The following is a 27113-nucleotide window of genomic DNA, read 5'->3' as shown; positions in this document are numbered from 1 at the left end:
TGAGACTGATACAAAATAATGTTGAGGATCAACTTAATAGATACATCCCAATTCCACACTACAGTAATAGAATACTGTATTTATTACAGTATATAATAATAGTCATAGTATAGCCTTTTGTTGCCATGTGGCATCTGAAATCAGAGAAATCTAAGAAATCTGGGTATTTAACCATTTTGCACAAATCATGGTCTGTTCAGGATTAATTATAATAACTCTGATAATCACTTTGCCATCAAACGTAGCCCAATACTTTGGTTTATGACTAAAAACCAGCAAATCTAAAGACATTTCCATCAAGCCTCTGCTGTTCTTTGCCAAGGTCACCAACCTAAGGCGGTGACTTTGGCAAATATTAAACCTGCTAAACATCAGCATGTTAACATTTAGCTCAAAGACAGAATACTACAGAATGAATCTGTAGAATGAAATACGTGAATGTTGACAACTTTTATAATGTTTATATTTTATTTACCTAATACAGTGATCACTGACAAAAGCTAATATCTACTTAGTACATCATTTATTCTACTCTTTGGACTACAGATGATATAATAATTTGATTTATAGCTTAAAAATGTCATTTGTTACAAAGACTATAAATGTATTCAGAATTGACACATAGTTTGTTAAATTATTATAAGGGTATCTCTTTGCAAAAGCACCAATGAAATTCCCATCAGGGAAGAAAAAAGTAAATCTTAAGTATTATCACATTACAACATTGCACTCAGATTTCATACATTATAAAAACAATATTGCAATTTAAGACTGTAAAATATCTACCAAAGGCACCAAGAATGTGAGTCTTCTATTTCCTATTTTGTTCACAGTGATTTTAACTGATGGACTTCAGCAGCAGGACAGAAATCTTTCAGGCTTCAGTGTATTGAGGTGAGCTCCAGAGTTGGCTCTGGATCCTGCATCAAAAAGCAGCTTTACGTTTCCTGCTTTTGGTTTGTCATTTTCTTAAAGTAAAGTCAGATGCAGATCCACTGTTACTCCAGAGCTTTCCATGTGCTACTGTAATACAAAGGCTCGGGAGTGAAGGGTGTACGGAATTTGTTAAATGTGCTGTGAAAGGGTCAGGAACTCCTCTCGGGTTTTGGGGTCCTCTAGGTAAACTCCCAACATGGTGCTCGTCACTGTGCGGCTGTTCATCTTCTGGACGCCACGCATAACCATACACATGTGCCTGCAAAGACACAAGCATGCACACATGGATGTGCAGCTGTAGCATCTGACATGCACTGTGTGTAGCCTTAACATGCTTCGAGGAAAGTCTTTGAACATTTGTTTAAAGGGGAACACTACATCCTTTTACAGGTCTACAGGTCTTATTGTTTGATTTGTAAAAGGAAGATTGTGTTAATTGTTAATTGACTGTGTTAATTCTTCTTCTGTGTGTGTGTGTGTTTGTGTACTTACGCTGCTTCAATGACCACAGCTACACCTTTTGGCTGTAGAGCCTCAGATATTCCCATGGCAATCTGCTTGGTCAGGCGCTCTTGAACTGAACAAAACAAAACAAGTGCCCATTTGTAAACTAGATAATATCAGATTACATTCAAATTATTTGAATGGGAATTGAATTATTAAAATGGGAGAAAAGTTCTGTTATCATGTGCAAAGACTATCAATCCTGCACAGTATCTTTGGTTGTTTACCCTGAAGCCTCCGGCTGAAGATCTCCACAATCCTGCAGAAACCAAAGCACAAGCAAAGCGGAGAGGACTGATTACAAGGCGTAATAATTATTAAGCCTTTGATAAACACAGACTGGCATCAGTCCCTGACCCCTGGCCTCTAATCTGGCCATCAAACTGTATAGACCCTTCATCTGTGAATGATTCACCCTACTGGATTCTCTGAATCTGTCAAGCAAGATTCGACCACAGCAATAAAACCCAGTGACTCTGTTACTGTTGTTCTGGGTTTGTATATTCAGAGGCGGTGCGATATTTTAGGGAAGGGAGAGAAGGGGACAGACAGGCTGTGATAATAACTGGTGATTCCCACAGGTCCGAAGGGATTTTCTCATGGCTCGAGAGCAGAGAAAGTTTAGACTTGTGTCTGTGAGTGTGCTTGATGAGGGGACTAAATATGGCCAGTGGGCTTAGACTCTAAGCCTCCAGGTCAATGCACTGAGATAACAGAAGAACGCAGCCACCCAGCACTAACACCAGAAACATACAGCCACAGTGACAGCAGGAGGGTATGTGTGTGTGTGTGTGCTGTGTGTGTGTCTGCTGTGTTACCTTGCCAGCTTGCTCAGTCCCACCACTTTTTTGTTGGGGATATACCCGATGTGAACCTGGAAAGAAATGACCATGCCAACGAGAGCAGAAGTCACATAAGTAAAAGAGAGTAAATTTTAGGAGTTCAATGGTGAACTTACAAGGCTTACACATACACACACACACACACACACACACACACACACACACACACACACACACACACACACACATCGCAAGTCATCATCACCACCACCATCATCATCATCAGGTCAGTAATTTGTTTTTAAGGTCAATTTAACGTTTGCTTTTAAACCAGAAACACTCCACACACACACACACAGACTTACCTTGCCAAAAAAGGGCACCAGGTGATGCTCACACAGTGAAAACATGTCTATGTCTTTCACAATCACCATCTCATCATGGTCTTCATCAAATATGGCATTATTTAGGATGTCTGGGGGCACAAACACACATCAGAATTTTCAACGAAGAATTAATAAACGAAGAAAAGTCTGCAAATGTAAAGTTTGTTAAATCAATGAGAATTTTCCCCGTGATATGTGAATAGTGTCCTAAAATCTTGTGACATTTAACTGTAATGCTGGCTACAGCATCTTCATGAAGTCCAAGGAGACGTCTTGAAATACAGTAAACAGTGAAAACAGTAAAAACAAAAAAAACCAAAGAAAAACACCAAACATTGATATCTGCCAACTCGTGAATTTATCCAGCAGTTGTTTCAGTTGTTGTGGAAATCAGCCTACTTCTTGAGTTGTTTGGATGTTGACTTATTATTTATACAGCACTACCCGTGTGGAGGAGCACAAGGACACACACCTTACAGTTAAATTCAATTCAATGCAACATCACCAAGCCAAACAACAGCCTTTTTCTTGTCACTCAACAGTGTGTTTCCCGCCCTTTAATCCACACAGAATGGGACCATATCACATTATAATTACACAAGAGCATCTTCCAGTGTGAACCTTACAGTCAGGAACCTGTTGACTCACCGTCGATGGTCTCGTGGTAGCCCTTGGTGAGGAACTGCATGGCTTTGGCGGCGCGCAGCGGCGTGCGCAGCAGCCCCTGTCGGTCCGTGTCCTCCCCGAGCTCCCGCAGGATGCTGGTGTAGGCGGCCTCGAGCGCAGGTAAGTGGGACTTGTCCTCGGAATCTTTGCGGGACGTCTCGTGCTTGCGGTGCACGGCGGACGTCTTGGTGTCTATGATGAGGTCGCTGAAGCCGTTGTTGCAGTGGAACTCCTCCACGGTGTCGTTGACCTTTCCGTTGCAGTGGCCGTTCATGTCGGAGCGCTTTTCGATTCTGGAAGAAGAGAAGGAAGGAGATAAAAGTGAGAGATGTCCTGAGCGTTCTGTCACCCTGCAGTTCTCTGCGGCTACTCCACTCCCCGGTGCTCACTGGGTTTATAAAGCCTAAACCTGCTGCCGAGTGCGCATCCGTTTCCCATTTGTCAGAGTGCCACCTACGTCAAAACAGCGAGTATCGTCAGCAGAGTTAAATGTCATCACAGAGCAGCCCCCTCCCAAACCAAGCAGGGCATGCAACCAATTTGTTCTGCATCTCTCATCACTTGACACTTAGGCACACCGTATTATCATCCGTGCCCCATTCATTAGTTCTGATTATGTTACTTTACTAGAAACTAAGCTCTCTGACAGCTCAGCAGGCTCATGACTTCACGTGGGGCTCAGACGTGTTCTTTATTCGGTCAGGCCTGTTATGTCTCTTTTAAATTGAAATTCCATGTAAATCCAGTCGTAGTCGTATATATATCCTCATGAAAATAGTACTAAAGTTAAAACAGAAAAAAAAAAACATTCAATAGTATGTGCACATTTTTTCTAAACAGTACTCAGGTGTCCATATGAACAGGTTTTGCCTGCTGTAATCATTCCTCTTGTTCATACTGGTCATCAGATGTCTCTTACAAAACCCCAGTCAAATGTTTTCCAAAGTTCATTGGAAATATTAGGAGGCTGCAGTCCTCCAAATTAAACTAATCAATTGGACAATTTGTCACACAGAAACACTATGAGGGGAAGCACAAAAGGGGAATTTCATGATAAAAAGACTAACTTTTGAAGTTACCCATTTGATTTGTCTAACTGAAACTGCTAAATCCTAATATTAGCTTTAGATAAAGGTTTGAATACATTTTGACGCAGAAGAAAGACTGTTGATTTTGTACCACTTCTCCTTCTACATTGAAAGTGCATAAAGAAGATATCTCCTAATGGTCAGTGTGAACAGGAGGAGTGATTACACCAAGATTCAGTGTTCACACCATATGGGCACCTGACAACTGTTTAAAGATATTAGAGGCTCTTTAACTCGTAACTGCTTGGACAATCCTTTGGGTTTCAGTATTTCAAATCTGCTTTCAAAGTCAATTATCCACTGGACTGAGGTTTACAGGTGGGGGAGTCTCCAGCTTTTGAAACCTCAGTTAAAGTGAGTGAGTGAGAGTGTCTCAAATAACGTGAATCATGGTGTAAATTAGTATGAAACCACCTGGGGATGAATGCCAGGATGGCGCGCTGCAACTAGCTGATAGCTTTAGAGAAATGCAGAGGCAGTGATGTCGTGTTGTAAGCAGACAGATTATGCTGCAGATCCCCTCAGCTGCTCAGCAACGGTTTCTCCGTGTCGTTCTATCTGGGATTTGTCCCCTCCAAAGGTGAATCCACAAATTAAAATCAGAAATTTGCTTGTCAGAATATTTTACTGTGAGCTACAGGAGTCATCTTGCTGGTGGCAGCAGATGAAAAGTCAGTGGCTCATCAAAGTCATCGAGCTTCATCCTCTGGGGACCATGATTGTCTGTGATTTTGGCAACTGAATAGACTTAATCTATATTTCCAGATAGCTGAGATTTAAAGTCCTTGCTGTAAAACTCAAAAGGGCAAATGTTGGGAGAATTAAGTTAAATTAGTTTCCCAACTCATGATGTCTGTGAGCGCACAAAAACAATTGTGCTGCTCAGCTCATGACCCCCTAAGCTCCTTAACCTCTCAGAGATCCTGTCCTCCTGTATGTGGTGTGTGACCACTGTGGTAATTTACAGTTCACAAATTAATGTGAAGACAGTAAGTTATTCAGCTTTAAGGCTTACAGATACAATGTCATACTGAGCAGTATATTCTCTGATAACTGTTCCTTTGGACTGTGTTTCAGTTGTCAGGTTTGGTGAACCAAATTTTTTTTTTAAAAGTAATATGCAGTTTAATAGAAGTAAACCAGACTCCATTCCTGTTTGGGAAAATTTGTTCACCTTAGAACTGAGTCAGTGAGATCACTTTTATCATTCTGCAATTCTTGCCATGCTTGAGGTCTGCCAGAATACTGTGACATATCTCAGGTTTGGTTGAGGAAATATTTAACAGGTTTTTGCAGATTAAAACAGGGAAGTACAATAGAAAGTACAGCCAGTCGTGTTGAGCCCAAGTAGCACAAACTCTTCCTTTCTTAAGATCACCTGAGATGGCTCAGAAAAAACACCCAATATTTAATATGCCAAAATTCTGGTGATATAATTTTACCAACACATCCTCTGATATAACCCATTTCTCACTAACAATTAAGCCCTGTCACATGCTCTCCCTCTCCCTCTCTCTCATACACACTTTCTTAGATAATGGACAAAGAAAGTGTGATCTCTGTTTCTAGTACAACAGATACAATTTTAATGTGCTGGAGCTGACGACATTAGTCTTACAGCTTTCTTGGAATCATTCATGACTGCACAAATCCTGGAACAAAGGGAGCAGATTTGTCACATATTCTCACATGCAGGCATGTAATTACCCATCATTCATTCATTCATTCTTTCATCTTCTATACTGATCCGTCAGGGTCACGGGGAGCCTATCCTAGCTGACTATGGGCAAGAGGCGGGGTACACTCTGGACTGGTCACCAATCGCAGGGCTGACACACAAAGACAGACAACCACTCACACACACTCACTTAGGGGCAATTTTATAGTAGCCACGCAGACACAGGGAAAACATGCAAACACCGCACAGAAGAGCCCAGACCAGGGTTCGAACCCTCTTGCTGTGAGCGACAGTGCTAACCACTGCACCACCGTGCCGTCCATCACCTTTACCCTTAAATCAACAGAGCACACCATCTTCAGTTTGGAAAAATCTGCAAGAATTCATCAACTACAAAAAGACACCGTCTGACATAGATAGACGACCTGAACAAGTTCTTCTGCAGGTTTGACAGACTAAGACTGCTCTTCCCCCCAAGTCCAAATCCACTCCTCTTCACACCTTTGGTCCTTGTCTGCAGAAAGCAGTTTGCATACCAGACTAACAGGTCTGTGGATGGTGCAGTCAACCTAGCCCTGCTCTTCATCCTCCAGCGTCAGGCTCCTGTTTGTTGACTTTAGCTCGACATTTAATTTTGTCAGAGCTACTTCACACCAAGACTTTACCTAAGCCTCTCTGTCTGTTACCTGTTTTTACTTCGATTTTTATTCTTATCCTTCCATTTTTCATTTATGGGGCAAACACTAATACAAATTCAAGGTATGCTTGTATACTTGGCTAATCAAAACAGACTCTGATTCTGAGTGAAAGTTATAAATTAGCCTACTTGATAATAGTTTATTATAGGCTATTAATTTACACTCCAGACCAGTAGGGTACTTCACGCTCCAGTAAAAAATAAATAAATAAATAACAATCATTATTTATTTTCCCTTCTTTCTCTCCAGATGTTTATTTGTTGCATTGCTGTGGCTGTAAACACACTGTGAGCGTTTGCTTATATATTATGTGATCTAAAGCTTAAGAAAAATATTGTTTAAAAGCGAGGAGGAAAAAAAACACAGAAACTGAAACAGAAAGAACTGGCACATATTTATCTCCGGGTTCGGTCCCGTTTCTAAGGCAACACGTTACGACGACACGACGTAATTTCCTGTTTGTCCACGGCGGTGGCGGGAGATTCCAGCATGGCGGTGCAGCCGAAGCAGAACTTGTCCATGGATAGCGCAGCCGAGCACGGCTTTCTAAACTTCATCTTCTCCATGCCGGAGAAGCCGGACACCACTTTCAGAATATTCGACCGTAACGACTACTACACCGTTCACGGGAAAGACGCCGTATTCGCGGCGAAGGAAGTTTTCAAGACGAATGGGGTCATAAAATATTTGGGCTCAGGTATGCGAGCATTTGTAGCCTGGCTAATCACGTAGCTAGCTGAAGCTTGCAACCCGGTGGCGTTTGCGGTTACTAAGCTGCGTGTGGTTGATGCATTTACCTATGCTAAGCTGACTGCAAGTACAGCGTTACGTTCTGAAGAGGAAAAAAAGAGAGATGCATGGATGACATCCCTTTAAAGAAACAACCACGACCCTTAATTTTCGCCTGTGCACCAGAGCCCCTAAAAATAAATATAAACGTGGAGCCCTGAAGTTGTTAACTAATATTTATGTGTGTGTTGGTCAACAGGGAGTCGCAAGCTGGAGAGTGTGGTCCTGAGCAAGCTGAACTTTGAGGCCTTTGTGAAAGACTTGCTGCTGGTGAGGCAGTACAGAGTAGAGGTGTACAGGAACCACAGCAAGAGCAGCAAGGAGCATGACTGGAAGATCGAGTACAAGGTGTTGTACTGTTATTTCTGTTTGCTGAAAGACCCTAGTCCATACTGTCTATCCTAATATTACGTAGGGCTGGGTCATATGGTTCAAGTATGTACAGAATGTCAGATGTATGCACAAGTCATCATATTGTTATATATAAAAACATACTAATTTAAGGGAGAACCTATTCCAAGTCCAACATAGTCCTAAAGCCAGACGTACAAGATGTAACATGAAATTGAGCACAAAAAAATTTAAACGGGATCTTCAAGGTAAAGAGGTAATAAATCAATAAAGTAATTTTCCTTTTCATTCATCTTGGCCATTCCCTCCACACTCAGGCCTCTCCAGGAAACTTGACTCAGTTTGAGGAGATCCTGTTCGGCGGTGGAACCGGAGCTGAGGGCTGTGCAGGAGTCGTAGCCGTGCGCTTTGCTACAGGTGCTGACGGACAGCGCGTGGTCGGGGTTGGCTATGTGGACGCCGCCCAGAGGACGATGGGAGTGTGCGAGTTTCCAGACAACGAGATCTTCTCCAACCTGGAGTCCCTGCTTGTCCAACTCAGCCCCAAAGAGTGTCTCTTAGCTCAGGGTGAAGGCAACACTGACAGCAATAAACTTCGAGAGGTATTCTAAATTCAGTTCATTGTTTGTAACAGTGTTAAGAAAAGTGCTGCACAAATACTACAGTTATTGAAATTGTGTGTCTGTGCAGGTGGTGGAGCGTGGCGGCATGCTGGTCTCTGACAGGAAGAGAGCAGAGTTCAGTAGCAAGGACATGGTCCAGGATCTCAACAGGCTGCTGAGAGCCAAGAGAGGAGAGACTGTGGCCAGCAACACGCTGCCTGAGCTGGACAAACAGGTCAACAGAACACAGCAACAATAGTGAAGGGATCTTATCTTATAAACTGACCGTCAGTGTAACAAAATAAGTAAAACCTTTATCATTTTGAAAAAGTCTGAGATCAAACAAACTCACAGCTCTGTGTGGTTTCATTCACAGGTGGCTATGTCATGCTTGGCAGCAGTGGTGCGTTTCCTAGAACTGCTCTCTGACGAGTCCAACTTCAACTCCTTCAGTCTGACCACTCTGGACCTGGGTCAGTACATGAGGCTGGACAACGCTGCTGTGAGGGCTCTGAACCTCTTCCAGGTCAGTGACAGTGACCAGGTCGAAACCATTCTCTTTCTGACTCGTAGTGGTGTCTAGCTATGCAGGTAGTTGGTTCGGGCCTTTAGATTTTTGCCCGAAGACGAAGGAGGTGAAAGAATTCAGTGTGTTGTGGTCAAAATATTAAAAAAAAGAGACATTTGAAGTATGGAAGAGTTTTGGTTAGCCTGAAACAGGCTAACTTCTGCAACGTTACAGCCAAAGCTTTTGCTGCTGCTGACTGTAATACAATAGCAAAACATTTGACACAGGTTTGGGCGTCACTGGATGTCTAATGATCGAAAATGTGATTCGCTATTTGAATCATATGCTCCAGGGTTCACCTGACGACACCACCGGAGCTCATTCGTTGGCTGGTCTGTTGAACAAGTGCCGTACGCCGCAGGGTCAGCGACTGGTCAACCAGTGGATCAAACAGCCACTCATGGACAAAACCAAAATAGAGGAGAGGTAATGAAATGATGAGATAGTTTAGTAGCTAAAATAAAGTAGATTTTTTTCATTTATATCACCTATTTAAACTTACATTTCAGAATGACTCCAACAATGAATTGATAATTATTTGTTTCTGTCAACTGACTAAATGATTAATTGACTAATTGTTTCAGCTGTAACTTATGGTTTTGTTTGATTGAATCATAGAAACAGGTGAAAACGCTTTGGTCCAGACTACCTCAATGTTTATTGGATAAATTGCTGCTCCTGTGGACATGAGGACAAATGTTGAGGATACTCTTGACATATTTATGCGTGTGTGTGTTGTGTGTACTCACATGCAGGCTGGACCTGGTGGAGAGCTTCGTGTGCGACTCTGAGCTCAGGCAGACCTGTCAGGAGGATTTGCTGCGGCGGTTTCCTGATCTTCACCGCCTGGCCAAGAAGTTCCACCGTCACAGTGCGACCCTGCAGGACTGCTACCGCGTCTACCAGGCCGTGAGCCAGGTCCCCGCCCTCATCACGGCGTTGGAGAGATACTCTGGTAGTACACACACACAAACATGCAGCAATTGAATCAGCGTGTGCATCACCTGCTCACCTTAGCTTAGCATAAAGACGAGAAGCACTTTGCCTGTCTCGACACTCAATTGAACACTTATGCTACAGATGCTGTTATTCCTGATTTACACTGCACACACACTCTGGAGTCACATCTTTCTGACTGTTTACATAGATTACTTGGTTTACTCTACTTGTGTGTGTGTGTGTGTGTGTGTGTGTGTGTATTGCAGGTAGTTACCAGGTTCTGTTGGAGGCAGTGTTCCTCTCCCCTCTCAGAGACCTGCAGACTGACTTTGTCAAGTATCAGGAGATGATTGAAACCACTCTGGACATGAACCAGGTCTCAACTTTAACATTTATATGTACATGTGGAAGATGTAACAGTGTTGTTCTTTGCTATGTGTTTGCACATTATCAATTCTGTGTATTGTTAACGCATTTTTTTTTTGTTTTTCAGATTGATCACCACGAATTCCTGGTGAAGGCATCGTTTGATCCGGTGTTGAGTGAGCTGAGAGAGAAGATGGACGCGCTGGAAAAGAGCATGCAGGCAGTGCTGAACAGTTCAGCCAGAGAACTGGGTGATTAGACACATATACAACAGACAGTAAGACACCAAGATGTATCTGTTAATCTAACAGATATATATCAGCTCCATTCTGGATTTTAATGGAGTGACTGCACGCACATATCCTCTGATGAGGGTTTTTCTTAAAAAAAAAAAACCTCATCAAAGGACAAAAACGGCAAAGCAAGTTGATTACACCATGCAGTCACCATGTGATAAAGATCCCAAGATGTTTCTCCAAGCAGAGTCATCCTATCCTTTAAAACCCTGAACATTAATGTATCAGCTGATACATTAATGTTCAAAACTTTTAGTCTAACTTTCCATCTTTCTGTATTTTATATTATTGTTAACACACCTCAATGTAAAAGCCTTTTACAGTTTTGTCTTTTGACCTTCATAGTTGTTTTTTAACCTAAATTTAAAATCAGTGTAGATTCAAAAACAAAACAATTTAAAAACATTTCTTTTCTAATTCTTTGTGTTTTCTTTCTTTTATTCATTTTAGATAAAAATGAAAGAAAGTTTGGTGTCTCTAAATAAGAGACTAAATATACCTTCAATTGTTCATAGCTGAAGTAATTGTGTTTACATGTCGTTGGTTGCTTTGCGAGAGAGCAACGATCTTGACAAGAAAAACTGAGAAAACACGAGGAATTGAAACTGGTGAGTTACAGTTTGTGGTTTCCACATGGTCAGCTTAGCCGTGACATGCAGGTACAGTTTTTTAGAAGGTGCATTTAAGCTACTGTACGGCAGCTGTGTGTGTGTATGCTTCATCGCTGCAACAAAACCAGAAATTCTTCCTCTTTTCATACTAATATTTAATATTTGATTTAAAGGAAAACAGGGATAGTTCATTTTTAGAAGCAGGTGACGATTCACTGCAGGGAATATTTATCCCCTCTGCTCTGGGATCGCCTTGGGGTGCTGCAAAAAGGGCTGGAGGATGTGGTTGGGGAAAGAAACATCTAGGTTATCTTATGTGACCGGCAGTGATGTGAAAGCAGATAACGGGCAGAAAATGGATGGATATTTGGAGTTGACAAATAATTGTTTTTCCTACTTGGATGCCGTTTGGAGTTCACTTTGAGCTCATTGTAGTAATTTTGTGTTTCAGGTCTGGATGCTGGTAAGACGGTGAAGCTGGAGTCAAACGCCATGTTGGGTTTTTACCTGAGAGTCACCTGCAAGGACGAGAAGAGTCTGAGAAACAACAAGAAATTCACCACGCTGGACGTTCAGAAGAACGGAGTGCGTTTCACAAACAGGTCCGTCTCACTGCGTCACACATACCTAATGTCAGCCTGGATAACCCCGCTCTTTCTGTCAGCTGATGGTCCGCACTCTTGCATGTGCACTTTCACATGTCTACAGTAAGCTGAGCTCTCTGAATGAGGAGTACACCAAGAGCAGGGAGGAGTATGAGGAGGCCCAGAACGCCATCGTCAAAGAGATCATCAACATTGCCTCAGGTGAGGAATCTCATCACATGCTGCTCACTCTTTCTCGTCAGCGTGGCATTGATTTGACAGACAGAAGATATGACTATCAGACCTACATGGAAATTATAATCTCTTAATTACATGGAATTTTTCTTATGTGACCTTTTAGTAATTGATTTCATTCACAGTTTCAACAAATTCTTCTGCTTTGAACTTTTAAGCAAGAGTTGAAGTGCTGGTGAGATTGTGGTCAGATGCCTTTTTTTTTTTTTTTTTTTTTTTAAATCAAACATCAGTTGCTTTGAAGGCTGCACACACCGCTGTCTCCTCTCTCTCTGAGCATTCGTTTGAAGTGTCAACCCCTTCGAACCACCAGGTTACGTGGACCCGCTCCAGACGCTGAGCGATGTGATAGCGCAGCTGGACGCGGTGGCGAGTTTCGCCGTGGCATCCGTCTCGGCTCCTGTGCCGTACGTTCGGCCCCGCCTCTTGGCTGACGGCTGCAGGCGTATGGAGCTGGTGCAGGCCAGACACCCCTGCATGGAGACAGACGCAGACACCGCCTTCATACCCAACGACATCACCTTCGTCCAGGGAGAGAAGAGCTTCTATATTATAACAGGTGAGAACAGGTCTGCTGAGTGAAACATCCACATCATATCAGCGATACTTGACTCTGACATCATCACTGATTCTCCTCTCTTCTTGTTTCCAGGACCAAATATGGGAGGCAAGTCGACATTTATCCGACAAGTGGGTGTGATCGCCCTGATGGCTCAGATCGGCTGCTTTGTGCCATGCGAGAAGGCAGAGCTTAGCATGATTGACAGTGTCCTGGCCAGGGTGGGAGCAGGGGACAGCCAGGTGAAAGGCGTGTCCACCTTTATGTCCGAGATGTTGGAGACTGCTGCCATTTTGCGGTAGGTGCACGCACGCACAAGTTTATACAGCTTCAGTAAACACAAGTGGTATGAGCCTGGTCTCATCGTCTGTGCTTTCGCTCCAGCTCGGCCACGGAGAACTCGCTCATCATCATCGACGAGCTCGGCAGAGGCACGTCCACATACGATGGCTTCGGTTTGGCCTGGGCCATCAGTGAACACATCGCCTCCAAAATCGGCTGCTTCTGTCTGTTCGCCACGCACTTCCACGAGCTGACGGCGCTCGCAGCACATCAGCCCTCTGTCCACAACCTGCACGTGACGGCCCTGACCTCCCACAACACGCTCACCATGCTGTACAGAGTCAAACCAGGTCAGACAGCACACATCAACATGCCAGTGTTATTACATCATGTTGTATATAGAAGCAGTGCATTAGTAGTTATTATTTCCAGAAAGTCCCCACCAAACTGACGTGGCCCTAACTGTGTGCTCAGGTGTATGTGACCAGAGTTTTGGTATCCACGTCGCTGAGCTGGCTTGTTTCCCGCCATCGGTGGTGGCCATGGCGAAGGAGAAGGCGGAGGAGCTGGAGGAGTTCCAGGAACCTGCAGGGGAAAAGTCGGAGCAGGAGGAGGAAGAGCCTGAGGCCAAGAGACGACGGACAGACAAACAAGTAGGACTCTCCTCTTACACAATATCCTGTTGTAAGCAGATATGAGTGTATTAGTATATTTGTAAACAGAAGTTTTTAAACCTGAGGCATGGCTCCCCACGGGGTCATGGAGGGAGAGACGTGAGGCAATGACACTAAAGTGCACTTAAAATCCATCAGCACCCGATCGCCACAGTTTTCATCAAAATTATTACTGTTCCTGAGTGCTCTGTCGAATCTGTACATTCACAAATATATTTTTAGATTCAGTGTGGCTTTCACTTCTGAAGGACATTATTGTCTCCAGTGCCCATTGTGAATAAAAGTCCATAAATCTGTTCCTTTTAAGTTTTCTCCACTATCAAAGTAATCCAGTGATAGTTGTCTGTACATCTGCAGACAGGAGCTGCTAATTGCTAATTCCGCATACTTTTAGTGCTGTTTTGCTGAAATGTAAATATAGGCTAAAAGAACAGGGTTTAAGGTGTGACCCACAGCCAACTGAGCATCAGCGTGGATTTGAAATCTTAAATCAGGGGTTGTAAGTAAACATATAATCATTAAAAACATTAAAATGGATTCAGGTGTGAAAAATACTCACTGTGACACAAGGTTTTACTCAACAACTGCAGCCGCTGGGCGCTGATGTCCCGCCTCTTTCTCTCTCTCTCTCTTCAGGTGGGGGAAAACCTGATCCAGGACTTCCTGGAGAAGGTGAAGACACTTCCTGCTGCCACCATGAGTGAGGAGGAGGTGAAGGCAGAGCTCAGGAGGATGAAGCAGGAGCTGGTCGCCAAGAATAACTCGTATGTAAAGGAGATCCTTGGCCGCTGTGTTCCTGTAAAAACCGCTTGATTTTTAGATGCACGTATATGTTCTCAACAGAGATTCATTTCATATACACATACATGTAGACAGACACACTAGAGCGCTTACATTGTATAGTTTTTCAATAAAGAATTATTCCTAGATGTTTCTCAGGCCCAGTTATTTACCTGCTTGACACCATGTTGCGCATCAATAGCTGCGTCCTGGCTGTTTTAAGAACCTCAGATTTCTTTGGAAACGCTGTGTGCAAAATCCAAGACCATATTTTTTTTGTTTTTTTTTTACCATAGCTGCAGTATGAATTCGGGTCGAAGATGTTGCAGATGTCAACCGCAGCATTTTAGGCACAAGTTCCCAAAATTCAGCTTTACATTTTCTGTGTTTGAAAACCCCCAAAACAGTAAAAATATCAATTGCATTTTAAAGACCCAGCAGTCAATCCATAACAATTGTTAGAGGCCCACTGAAAACAGCAGGACTCTGAATGTGCCGTCAGCTACTGGTGAGTAGAAGTTAACTAATACTTCGGTTAATCCTTTAACAGTTTTTGAAGACTTCAAACTGGCTTCTGGTGATGGAGTCCTTCTGTTAAGATGGACAATAGGTTGCCTCTGTCAGTGTATGACAGCACAGGTTGGACATTATCAGTCATGCTCAACAGGTTCACCTCCAAACATTGAAGTCAGACAATTTAGTAACATCTCACCAGGCTGACAAAGGTCAATTATAACAACAATTACAGATGCATAATGCTGAGGTCTTTTTTTTTTTTTGCAGTTTTCCCAATGAAAGATGATTCTGATATTTAAGTCTGTACATTTTAATGATTCTTAGCACATTTCTAACTCATGAGGACCTGTAACACCTGACAGACTGTACTGACAGACACTCTTTTGGGGCAGTTGTTAACGTGGTAAACGTTATCTCTTAGGATACTTAAACATCATTTTCTTCAGTAAGACTGGGTGTTTATTGGTAATTGGGCAGGATGTGGATTTCATCATACTCGAGTTAATTTACAAGACGGACACCTCTGATCTAATAAAGTTTTATTTTCTTAGAAATGGCCAGTTTCCTGTTTTCTTTTTTTGTCTTTCTAAGAAAGTATACCCCTTTTTGAATTCCAACTAGCATCTACATAATGGTTATTGAATACTTCACAATATATTAAGTCTAGATGTTATGGTACATGCATACGATTCAGGCTGCATGAGGAGCCACAGTCACCACGATACACGGGGGAGAGGAAGGGGGGGGGGAGGGCGAGGGGGCAGGGACATGGGGTGGGGCGGGGGGGGGGGGGGGGGCTGCAGATTGACTCATCGGTTCCAGTTCAAAGGGGCTCTGGTGCCTCCTCTTGAAACCCTCTCCACAAAACACTGACTGCATCAACTTATAAACATAGACACACACACACACACACACACCTAACTTTCACTGTACACAACACACATTTACACACGCATACACACCTTTATACAACTGTGGAGCCCCTCCACCTGCCATTTAAGCTAATATACTGGAGAGGGTTTTTAGTGTTTAAACGAGATTCTCTTTCACAGAAAGAACTTCACCACTGGAACTTTTGAGTTTCTGCAGTTTGCCGGGGTGGGAGGAGGGACGCTAACCAAAGAAAAATAATAATAATTATAATAATATATAATAAAATAAAAGACATTCAAATACAGTCAGCTTTTTGCTTGAAAATACAAAACTACATGAGAAAGCATTGAAATAAAATCCATTGATCAAAACATATTTAAAAAAAAAAAAAAAAAAAAAAAAGCCCAAGTGCTCCATCACACACACAATCTTGCTCTTTATCCACACACAACAGTTTAACATCCTCCCATCCGTTGCCTAGTTACAACTGTCTGAGCAGCCAATGGGGATGACAGCTGCGAGGAAGCAGGAAGTCTCTTTGACAGCAGTTCTTGTGAAGAAGAAGAAGAAGAAGTGGGCTGGGAGCCATGGATTTAACACCAGGGGAGGGGGATCTTCATGTGCTGCCAAAGTGGCGCAGGCCGCCATCGACAGCCCTTCTGCATAGCCCTTCTCCTCCCGTCTTCTCTCTGTCTACTGACTGCAATAAGAAATACTCAAGTGAGGAATCTCTTGTGGCCATTCTGTCAGTCTACCATCAACTCCACTGCTCCCTCTAGTGGAGTCTGCCTCCGCTGCAGCGAGTCTGACTGCAGCGGGCAGGAAGCTGCTTCCTCTGCAGCCTCTTTCACCTCGATCCCATCTGAGAGCGCCGCAATCATAGAGTCTCTCTGGGTCCTTATGGCTGCAAGTGGATGTGTGTATGTGACTGTGTGTGTTTAAGTGTGTGTATGCGTGTGCGTGTGTATGGTTGTGTGCAGTGTAATGTGTTTGTATGCTTATGTGAGAGAGTGTAACTCGACCGGATGCCTTCAGTTATGTTGCAGCGTGTTGGACTCGATGGGCGGCGCTGAGTCATACAGAGTGTCTGTGTCGTGTGTGGGCTCTCCGGCCAGCGTGCACGGGTTGGACAACGTTCCTGCTCCGCAGTCACAAAAAAACCTGAGGGGAACAGATACCAATGATTAAGAACGAGAGTCCCTTCAAAGAAGTGAAAGAAAATGTCAAGCTACCTTTAAAATATATAAAATAGTGAAACTACAGAGTGGTTTCTTTTTCAGACCAGAAAAACAGAATTTTCACTGTTTTGTTTTTGTTCCCCAACAGAAACGGCAAAATAACTAGTTGTCAGAAAAATAAAAATGTCAGGAAGGAAGGAAGGAACAAAAAGATTCTCACCGATCGTGCCGTATAAACTCTACATCGTGGCCTTGGTGGCATTTTTTGATGCAGTTAACACAGATGGCGTTCCTATCTGTTGTATTACAGGTGTGACATCTGCAGAAACAAAATAGGTTCAATAACACAATGAGGAAAAAAAAAGAAATGGTTAAATGGAAGACTATTCCTAATCTAGCAGACATTTAAATATTTCTTAACAGTTGCTTAAATGCAGGGATGCAACAATTACTTTCATTATTGATTAATCTGATTATTTTCTTGATTAATACATTGGTCGACAAAACATAAGGAAAAAAAACTAGGTTTGGCATTTTTACTTAAAAATAACGAAAATCTCTAAAACTAGTTGCAGATTAGTTGCTGCCCTTAACCACTTTTATTCTGGACCCTTTATCTGACGCAGGTCACCTGTAGAAGTCATGCATCGGGTAACTGGTGTAGCTGGAGATCTTGTAGAGACACTGTCCTCGGCTCACCGCCTTCTCAATGGCATCTTGGTTATTCTGAATCTTATTATCTGACAGAAGAGGATAAGAAAATGAGCCGATGAGGACGGTTAGAGAGCAGACGGCACATCTTATGATCAGACTGGGCTGAACTTTAAACGCAAAAAGCAGCCACTTACCTTTCATGGTGACGTTGACTCCAGAGGCCAGAAACAGACCTCCAAAGCGATTGTTGAAGATCTGGTTTCCCTCCAGCGTGGCTGTGGCGTGGTTAGTGATTTCTATACCTGGGGAAGAAAAAGCAAAGTCTGTCATTAGCATAAAAAGGAGACATAAGTTGTTGTTTAATACGACGTTCATGTTTAAAAAAAAAAGCTAACCAGCAGCAAAGCCGTCGAAAATGCGGTTCTTGCGGAGAATTGGATGGCTGTTGGTGCTGATCAGCACACCGGCCTGAGCGTTCCTGAAGATGTCGTTCTCTTCCAGCAGACCTGCAGAGGAAAAGATTTCAGGAATAAAACCATGAATATACAGAAGCAATATCACAAGGAACAAACACCAAGATAAGCTAAGACGCCACAATTCCGGTTTATCAATCTGAATGCTAAAGTTAAATGGTATGCTGATGTACTTTTAGGTTTCAAACATATATCGATCAAACTGCAGTACCTCTGCCTCCGTTGAAAATGCAGATGCCTCCATCTCTGCCGTCATGAATCTTATTTCTTCTCAGCGTGGGGTTGCTGTCCGTCTTGATCCAAACCCCGGCCATGGCGTTGTCAAAGATCTCATTGTCCTCGATAAAGCCCAGACCTGTTACATTAAACAGCAGGATTAGACACACAAGTGCACACACACACACACGACATATGAGAGCGAGGATGTGGGAGAGTAAAACTCAGACCTGAGTTGTAGACTAAAATTCCTCCGTTCTGGCCTCCCCAAATCTTGTTGCGCCTGATCTTTGGGTTGCTCCCCGTCCTGCCAAGATTCAGCAAAAAATGGTTTCAATCAGTAATGTGCTAAAGCTTTTCCGTGGTGTCCCATCCCGTTGCATTTTCAGTGGATACACTGCTGAAAGGATGCAACCGTTACCTTATTTGTACACCGGAGTACATGTGATTGTAGATGTCATTGTCTTCCAACACACCGTGCCCGTTGTCATAGAAATATACACCAACCTAAAAAAAAAAAACATTGAAAGAAAAATGTGTGGTCGTGTTTACATTTACATAAATGGTGTAGCTCAAGTGCTAATTATACTCCAGCTGCTCACAGGGACTCTGAGACAATGAGCTTCCAAACTACTGTAGCTCGCATTAGTGACTGTGTTTTCAATAAGTCTGAAGTGTTCAGTGTCTGAGTATGTTTTACCTGTTTGCCACTGTGGATGCGGTTCTTGCGGAGGACAGGAGTGCTGCCTGTGGTCACCCAGACTCCGGCAAGCGTGTTGCTGTAAACCTCATTCTCCTCGATCACCCCTTGGCCTTTCTCATGCTGAAATAAATAAGGTGCCTTTTTTAATTCTCAGCCATTTTTTAAAATCAAATAGCATACAGACATTTCTCACTGGTGAGTGTATTTACCACATAGATGCCCCCGTGCTGTCCGTCGTGGATCTTGTTGTGCCGTACAATGGGGCAGCTGTTGGTTCGGATCTGGATTCCCGCCAGGGCGTTACCATAGATATCGTTACTCTCTATCAAACCCCGTCCATCTCCAAATATGTACACCCCTCCTTGGTTACCGTTGAATATAGCATTTCCCCTGGATATGAAAGGAAATAAACAGTCACAATCTTGGGAGTAAACACGCAGATGGAGACAGAATCAAGTTTGTGAAAAGATGCTAACAATGGAGCAATCAGATTTCATAGTTTTTGTTGTTCAGGTCTGTTTTACATGTTCTCAATATCAGCCTTGTTGACCTTTACATATTCTGCTTTTGCATCCAACCAATGCCAGAAATGCCATCCCCGTGTGAAGTGTGTGTTCTCACCGTATCGTCGGGTCGCTGTTGGATGTGATCCACACACCGGCAAAGTTATTAGCATAGATTTTGTTCTCTATAAACTGTCCCCGGCCCTTCTCGTGGACGTAGATGCCTCCCGTTTGGCCATGATGGATCTCGCAACGCACCACTGTGGGGTTAGCGTAGGCTTTCACCTCAAAGCCTGCGATACGGTTCCTATGGATGTTACAGTTCTCGAAGTAGCCCTGAGACACAGAAAAGAAGGCAAATGAGAGGGATGGTCTGTGATGTTTCTTCAAGTAAAATGTATATGATATGATATAGCTGACGAGCATTTACCATGCCGTGATCAAAAGTGAACACTCCGACATCTCGTCCATGGTGGATGTGGTTACGTCTAATGATGGGATTACCGTGGTTTTTCACCCAAATTCCTGCTAGCGCATTGTTGCTGATTTCATTGTCTTCATAAATCCCCTGGAACAAAAACAAATCTTTGAGTCAGAAGCAGAGCCTGTACCAACATTTCTGTGTGTTCATTCACGGCAAACCATGGCTGTTACTGTTGGGGTGGGGGGGTGGGGGGTTTACCTGTGCATGGTCTGTAATGTACAGGCCTACGTTCTCACAGTCACTGATGTTGCAGTGTTTGATGGTCGGACACGCTCCCTGGCCACTCACACACACAGCTGAACCCACTACACACAAGGTAAAACAGAAAGGTCACACTACAGTAGGGCCACGGGTAACTTCCAGGATCAAATAATCTGTCAAATGATCAATAGTGGAAAAAGAAAATCCAAAAGGTATTCACCTCACAATGACATGAACAGACAGAAGCAAGCAAAATCTTACATTCGCAAAGATGATCATGATTAATTCTCTGCTGTAGACATGACTTCCAACACAGTGCAAATACCTTATACACAAATTTCAAATGGTTATGATATTTTCTTTTAGGTAGAGGAAGACTTCATACACTAAACAGTGCTCGCATGACATACAAATTATTATTTCCAAGTGTGATGTGACACTTTAACGGTTTAATCGAGACAGAGCACTTGATTAAGTGACATGGTGATTAAAAACAAATCATCAGTCCATGAGAGGGAGAGTTACACTGTGCAATACTGGCACTGGTTTTTGACATTTCCAAAATTTTTCTTCAGAGAGAACAAACATTCATAATAACAGTAGTTGCCAAAAAGAAAATGGTGCTCCGGGGCTTCTTGGTTTCCAGTCAAGACCCAAATGACTAATTTAGTCTTTTTAGTCTTTCATCCTAGGACGCAGGCTCATAAGGAACACACTGATCATTCAGTAATACACCAAATTTGGGGACACTGCGTGCTTTTTAACTAAAAGAAAACAATGGCTCTACACCCTTTGACAATGATTAAACACCTGTACAATATAATGTGAAGCTGCTTTTTAAGTTAATGATGAATTTGCCATGAACGGGCTAAATCATATTCATAGTCATTTTTTAGGCTGGACCACTGTTCATGTTATTGTCGCGTCCCCCAGTCACAAATGATCAGTGTGTGTATGGTGGGTGTTACCTGTGCATGTGGAGCGGATGATGCAGTGGTCGATGTTTGGGCTGCAGTTGACTGTGATCTCCAGACAGTGGTGGGCGTTATGGTGCTGCGCCGACTTATCATCAGGATTAAACTGAGGAGAGAGGAGCAGCAGAGGTCAGGAAGAGGCTGAGTTTACTGACAACACGTCAAGCTTCTGTCCACCCACCACATCCACACTGGACTCTTCCTACTGGAGACATTTGTGCCACTGATACGCAAAGCTGATTCCAGGATATAATCGGAAAACTGTGATAGCAGCTGGGTTAAAAATTAAATTAGAAAAAAAAAACGAGCTCTCAAACACCACACACAGTTAAGTTATACCCTATTAGTTTGCATTCTAAAAATCAGGTGAATAACAGCTGATATATAACCAACAAATGAAAAAGCTTTCAATCAAATGCAATTGAGCAAAACCAGCACTCTTATATGTTGATAAAAGTGCCCCTTTTCCAAGCCCCAAAAACATTTTCTTGCCGACCACACAATTCGGTTTTGTTATCAGGGGCCCATGAGCATTGTTACAAGGCCTGTGTTTGTTGGTCAACTCATTTCTGATTCTTGCTTACTGTTCTGTTCAAGCCAAAACAAAAACCCAGGAGCTTCCATTTTGTAAATAATAATTTTATCCCAAACTATATGTAAATAATAAATAAGAGACTATGCTGGACTTTCACTGCGGTAACTACACAGTAAACAGTGAAGCCCTGTGACAGAAGTCTGGTCCGGTTAAAAACGAGGGAAAGGTGAGGTATGCGTTTACCTTGATGGTCATGTATCCCACATAGGCATCCTCGGAGCCCTCCATGAAGACGAACGTAGAGTCTCTAGTATTCTCTATCACCACCTTGTCGGCTACTTTACCAGGAGCTGAGAGGAAAGCATTAACATTAACACCCACATACATTTGGACATAAACACAGCTGTTTATATGTATGAGCTGCATATGAGAGACTGATTACACAAGGCACGAGCATCAAAGTAATACCTTATGTAGCTTTCAGTGAAGGCAACATGCTTACCTGCACCAATCATGGTGATGGGGGACTCTATATAAATCCACTCGTCCGTGTAGATGCCAGAGTGAACAAAGATTAGACCATCAAAGTGGGCTTCTTGGACCCCACCGAGTGCATCCTCAATGGTGTCATAGTACTGTAGGTGAAGGGCACAAACTCTTTCAGGCAGAATATACACACACCTACAATTTATCTGAAGATGGTTTAGAAACATATGCAGATGTTAACATTAGCTGTGCTTAGCAAAAATATCAGTACCGAGGGATCTCTCTTTAACTACGAGTTCCTGACTTACCAGCATGTTCTCTCTGCCTTTGTATCTGCCAGGGTTACTGTAGAAATGCTCAGCAAAGCCTGGTTTTACATGGGCACCTTTGTACTGCAACACAGAAAACACTAAGTTCAATATACACAGCATCTACGATAGCAAGTAAATTTGATTCAAAAATATAATATCTTTAGGTGCACAAGTGATGTTTTTGAATCGAAAACACCGAACAAAGTGAATGTGCTTCTCATGAAAGTGTCATTAAAGATTGTGAACAGAGGGATTTTTTCCCCCTGTATTTCATTTTTGCTTGCCTAAAGAGGTTAAATTGTCAAATAATTCACAGGAAAGTGTCTGGAAAAAAAAGAAAATAATTGTGTGTCGCAGAATTTTTTTCTGGTTCCTGTACCGTTAACCATCTCTTGACCCCCTCAGGTTTATCTTTCAACTTCTTGTGAGGCTGCCCACAACCCAACCAACAACGTATGCACAGACTTCACAAAGATAACTGCGTGACTTGTAACACATAACAACACACTGCATTCTTTAATTTTCACTAGTAGCAGCAAAGAAAGAACAGGACAACTAAAGATACTTCAGACTCAAATGATTATAAAGAAAAAAAATACAATTTGTGTGACAGCCATCAATATTTTATTCTCACACTTAACATGGTTGTCTGCCATTAGCCTGGGGAGGATGTTTAGTCTCACAAAAGCCCTAAATTGATATAATTAGATAATGAGATGAACTTCAGTGTAATGAATTTTACACATACTACTGCTGACATAGCCTTAGAACAACAATGTGAGCACACAAACAGATAATAAACTGATCAATCTGTGGATGAACTAAAAGCATTCACTGCGAGACTGAATGTCTGACGAATACTGTGTACGTATCAAAAAATAGAAGCCGAAGATGAAGAGTTTTGACAGCTACTTGTCATAAATGTTTGACTAAAATTTTCCCCAGACAAAAGAGAATGGCTACAGATCTGCTTTTGAGAAATTCTGAGTGGCATGTTGGTGTTCTGAGAAAACAATGACAAAGGATTAAACACAGGCATGCAAGTAAAAGCACCTTTGAATCAATTCTATTTGAGTTGAAAAGTAAAAAGTATTTTTCAAAATGGATTTTATGAACTTGGGGGAAAAAAATTATATATATATATATATATAAAAGCTTGTATGAGTAAACTGTTACACTTTCTTTACATTTCACTGCTTACTACTGTTTAATCAAGCACATTTTCCTAAGCGCTCATCCTTGATATCAAGTCCTCTGATGGCCATTTTTTGTTGTACATATAGAGATATTTCACAAATAAACACACACACACATTCATCTGTTTTCTAATGTTTCTGATGTGCGTTTGCAAAGTGTTTTAACTTCACAGGCACTCCTTTCCCCAGGTCAGACATCATTACTCTCGTGAGTGGCATAGATTTTATTGAAAGGCCATATGTGACTTTGCCGAACTGCACATGGTTTATTTTTAATATATAGAGAAATAACATAAGCAGGGAATAAAATAAACTGGGTCTATGCAAAGATATATAAGAGCCTCTGAAAGCACTTTCTTCATAAAAAGCAAACACATCAAAAACTATGGAGAACAACTCACCAGCTGTTGGAAGCTCTCCTTCCATGGGTTTGGGTGTTCATGCTCCTCAGGGCTGACTTGGTAGAACCTGCCTGGCTCAGGGTGCATCATGGGACGTGTGTACTCAAACACCTCCATGTATAGACGCTTCCTACAATGTTAAATACCACATACATAGATTTTCAGTTGTCTGTCTCTTAATGACTGCGATTCACAACAGGAACAGAGCAATTTCCATCTCTTCAGCAGCACTGACCATAGGATGGGGTCGTTGGCTAGCTGGCTGAACCTCTTACAGACACAAGCTGCCTGACAAAGGTCCTGTTCCAGTAAGTAGGAGAAGATCTTCAAAACGACCTCATCTGGAAGCTTCTGCTGCAGGTATTGCTCTGCTGGGGCTGCTAAAAACACACAAATACACACACAAACACACACACTCCCACCGTAAGCTTTAGGAAATATCTTTTGCTCCAAGCACATTTAACTATGGAGTCATGTTATTTAATGGACTTCAAAATAACAAGATTTACCAGAACACAGAAAAAAAGTCAATAAAGGCTTATGTAAAAGGGGAAAAAGCTAACACTCTCCTTGCCCAGCTGCAGAGATTTAACACACACCTGGCAGGTCGTGGCTCTTACCGGACACTCGTGCCCGCTTGGCTCGATGGCCAAAGGCCTCTGTCGATGAAGTGGAAGCTCCCTGTAAAAGAGGGCAAGTAGGACAATTACTTTATGCCAAGATTCAAGCACTGAGTAATCAACTGGGAAATTTACTGCCCTGTCACAAAATCATTGTTCCTTCAGACAAGGACACAATCAATCAGCAATTCACTCTCATACACACAACACAGAACTCTGTAGACATGCAAATAAAACAGAATAGACTAGAATAGACTTTATTGTCAGTACACAGCCATGTGCAACGAAATTAGGGAAAAACTGCAGTGAACTAAATGAAAAAAAAAAATACACTAAATGTTTCAGTCTTACCTCCATAGGGCTCTTGCTGGGGCAGGCAGAGGCGGTGGCAGAGGCAGCAGCGGTTCTCTTGGGAAGCAGGGTCTTGCGTCGAAGCTGATAGGGACTGTTCTGAGCTCCTGGACCAGATTCCTCAATAGCCATCTCTGCTGCAGCGGCTGCAGGAGCCTCCTCATCTGAACAGAAAGGCAAACACATTTCCCATACATCCACCACTTTCGAAAGCAGCACTTCAATGCACAGAGCTGCAATATGGAGCAAGGCCATGCAATTAAAAGATAAAAATCTAGGGTATTTCTCTAAAAAGGCCAATCACATTTCTTTTACTCAATTAAACCTTTACACATTGTCCAATAATTTATTTTAACAACTAAACCACTGACACTTATATTCTCCTTACCATTATTGATACAATGGAGTGCATTCAGCTCACATGCTATAGGCACACTGCGCAGGCTAACAGACAGGGTAATAGTTGGTAAGGCAGACAAAGGTTACTGACTGATAATGGCAGATGCACCCCCTGCAGCCACATTACTAGTGTTTCATGTGTAGTCATACCACTGATATTGGGCAGTGTGCATTTGTCTTTGGGTCCTATAGGGGCAGAATCAGACCCATCTTTTGTGGTGCTGTCAAATTAGGGGCCGCAGATGAAGTCGATCAGACGTGCGGCTAATGGCTAAAAACTGAACTGCGTAGCTGGCAAATCCGCGGTGTAAACAAATCGAGCTACGGCTAGCAGGCACCGAGAACAAGGAAGGGGATATGGGTTCAATCGGCTGGTTGCGCTAGCTTTAAACTACAACCCCAAGCACACAGAGGAATCATCCAAAATCACACGGTATCATCTATCACAGCTGATCCGTGTGGCCTCTTGAAGCTGGGGCAGCTAGCTAGTATTGCCCCCATTCGCTGCTAATGTTTTTGTTAACGTTACACCCCAAAAATGGCAGTCCAAAGACACCGCAGATTTACACCCTCAGAATCGTTGGTGACAGCTGGGAATGCAAGGGCCGAACAGACCCTAGAGACCGTGGTTAGAGCGTGTGAAGTCAATCCCTTTGCCTACAGATGAGGTTACCTGAATTTGAACTATTAATGTTAACCGTATAGCTACATACGCATTACGTTAGGCAAAGACAACCCCCAACCTCCACCTAACCTGGTAAGCTAGCTAGCGGCGTTAGCTAGCCCCAATCACTCAAGCCAAACAAAGCGCGGCCTGGCCTAAGCCACAGAGTAAGAAGCCTCGGTTTTTCCTGCTGAACCCGCCGCCTTTGAGCGCAGAGAACAACCCAGCACGGTATACGCGATGGTTACGCGAGGACCGTTACCCCCTGACACGGCTTCGTCTTAAATCATTAGCTGACCGTGGCCTAGCTTACCTCTATCCCCGTTGTTCCGTTCGGGCTGCACCGGGCGCGGCCTCGACACTCGCCTGGGTCTCCTGTTGGTGGCTCTGACGGAGTTCATCTGGGGAGTTGGTTGTTGAAAAATAGACTGCTATCCTCGACCGCCCGCTTCCAAATTTAGCCCTCGACCCAAACTACCACCCGGACGGCCTTTTTCCCAGATCCACCCAAACAACTGCGATCAAAAACCCGCTGGTATTTGGGGTGTAATCGCTTTTTTTCTCCGTGGTGTTACAGCTCCCCCCGTATCGCCGCTCGGTGCCAGCTCCGTCTCAGTCTGTAGCAGGAGGAGCCATTAACCCACACGGGAAACAATCGCGAGAAAAAAAAGAGCAGAATGTCCGTTCGACCAATCACATCTGCCGTTCTATAAGCTCTACCCGTAACAACCAATCAGGAGCTTCGTATCAGACGACTTCACAAACCTTTCTGTTGGGGTTCGGAATCGGTCAAGCGGCGATTTGATCAATGCGCGGACGGACCAATGGACTCATCAAAATAATGTGCATTTTGCAGCTACAGGGGTCAGTGTCAGGTGCATGAATGGATAAGGACTACGGCTTCATGTTGCTGTTATTTGTGACAGTGCGCCACACTGACTAGGAATAGACTTTGAAGTTAAATGTTAAAGCATTTCCAGC

At 43.0% G+C, this 27113-nt stretch overlaps 3 protein-coding genes across 8 annotated transcripts; 1 reads left to right on the top strand and 2 right to left on the bottom strand.

The window, feature by feature from the left end:
- Nucleotides 1–470: 470 nt before the first annotated feature.
- LOC121201226 (GTP cyclohydrolase 1-like) lies at nt 471–9874 on the bottom strand. 2 transcript variants are annotated; one of them, XM_041066967.1, is made up of 7 exons: nt 9798–9874; nt 3257–3567; nt 2588–2697; nt 2259–2314; nt 1668–1699; nt 1429–1513; nt 471–1195 (listed from the first exon to the last, which is right to left on the bottom strand). In XM_041066967.1, the coding sequence occupies exons 2-7, from the start codon at nt 3546–3548 to the stop codon at nt 1066–1068; spliced, it is 705 nt and encodes a 234-aa protein (XP_040922901.1). In that variant the 5' UTR covers nt 3549–3567; nt 9798–9874; the 3' UTR covers nt 471–1065. The 2 variants fall into 2 exon arrangements, with proteins under 2 accessions (XP_040922901.1, XP_040922900.1); XM_041066966.1 differs by lacking the exon at nt 9798–9874 and having other exon boundaries at nt 3257–3648.
- On the top strand, nt 7219–15464 carry msh2 (mutS homolog 2 (E. coli)). Its single transcript, XM_041066959.1, has 16 exons — nt 7219–7435; nt 7727–7875; nt 8196–8480; nt 8569–8715; nt 8857–9006; nt 9341–9474; nt 9804–10003; nt 10254–10363; nt 10481–10604; nt 11712–11862; nt 11969–12066; nt 12413–12658; nt 12752–12956; nt 13043–13290; nt 13415–13593; nt 14251–15464. Exons 1-16 carry the CDS (start codon nt 7228–7230, stop codon nt 14425–14427), a joined length of 2811 nt encoding a protein of 936 aa, XP_040922893.1. The 5' UTR covers nt 7219–7227; the 3' UTR covers nt 14428–15464.
- fbxo11b (F-box protein 11b) lies at nt 15451–26761 on the bottom strand. Of its 5 annotated transcripts, none has more exons than XM_041066961.1 (22): nt 26446–26761; nt 25070–25233; nt 24698–24779; nt 24334–24478; nt 24099–24228; nt 22499–22582; nt 22207–22339; nt 21948–22054; nt 21164–21275; nt 20193–20299; nt 19941–20078; nt 19629–19846; nt 19217–19397; nt 19005–19127; nt 18726–18811; nt 18535–18611; nt 18300–18443; nt 18011–18121; nt 17810–17917; nt 17593–17701; nt 17182–17280; nt 15451–16944 (listed from the first exon to the last, which is right to left on the bottom strand). In XM_041066961.1, exons 1-22 carry the CDS (start codon nt 26531–26533, stop codon nt 16815–16817), a joined length of 2676 nt encoding a protein of 891 aa, XP_040922895.1. In that variant the 5' UTR covers nt 26534–26761; the 3' UTR covers nt 15451–16814. The 5 variants fall into 5 exon arrangements, with proteins under 5 accessions (XP_040922895.1, XP_040922896.1, XP_040922897.1 ...); XM_041066962.1 differs by having other exon boundaries at nt 24334–24475; XM_041066963.1 differs by having other exon boundaries at nt 24719–24779.
- Nucleotides 26762–27113: the final 352 nt, after the last annotated feature.

The sequence above is a fragment of the Toxotes jaculatrix genome, chromosome 21 (genome assembly GCF_017976425.1).
Source record: "Toxotes jaculatrix isolate fToxJac2 chromosome 21, fToxJac2.pri, whole genome shotgun sequence".
NCBI classification, from domain to species: Eukaryota; Metazoa; Chordata; class Actinopteri; family Toxotidae; genus Toxotes; species Toxotes jaculatrix.
This window is presented reverse-complemented; position numbering and strand designations above follow the sequence as displayed.

Bases quoted from the DNA above. Each gene is read 5' to 3' on its own strand.
- LOC121201226 (XM_041066967.1), bottom strand. From the start codon at position 3,548: ATGAACGGCCACTGCAACGGAAAGGTCAACGACACCGTGGAGGAGTTC. The intron at 2,698-3,256 runs GTGAGTCAACAG...TTGTGCCCCCAG, and splicing joins CTACCACGAGACCATCGACG to ACATCCTAAATAATGCCATA. The intron at 2,315-2,587 runs GTAAGTCTGTGT...ATTTCTTTCCAG, and splicing joins TGGTGCCCTTTTTTGGCAAG to GTTCACATCGGGTATATCCC.
- msh2 (XM_041066959.1), top strand. From the start codon at position 7,228: ATGGCGGTGCAGCCGAAGCAGAACTTGTCCATGGATAGCGCAGCCGAG. The intron at 7,436-7,726 runs GTATGCGAGCAT...GTTGGTCAACAG, and splicing joins CATAAAATATTTGGGCTCAG to GGAGTCGCAAGCTGGAGAGT. The intron at 9,475-9,803 runs GTAATGAAATGA...ACTCACATGCAG, and splicing joins AAAACCAAAATAGAGGAGAG to GCTGGACCTGGTGGAGAGCT.
- fbxo11b (XM_041066960.1), bottom strand. From the start codon at position 26,533: ATGAACTCCGTCAGAGCCACCAACAGGAGACCCAGGCGAGTGTCGAGG. The intron at 25,234-26,445 runs GTAAGCTAGGCC...CTTTCTGTTCAG, and splicing joins ACGGAACAACGGGGATAGAG to ATGAGGAGGCTCCTGCAGCC. The intron at 18,612-18,725 runs GTAACGGTTGCA...GAATCTTGGCAG, and splicing joins TACTCCGGTGTACAAATAAG to GACGGGGAGCAACCCAAAGA.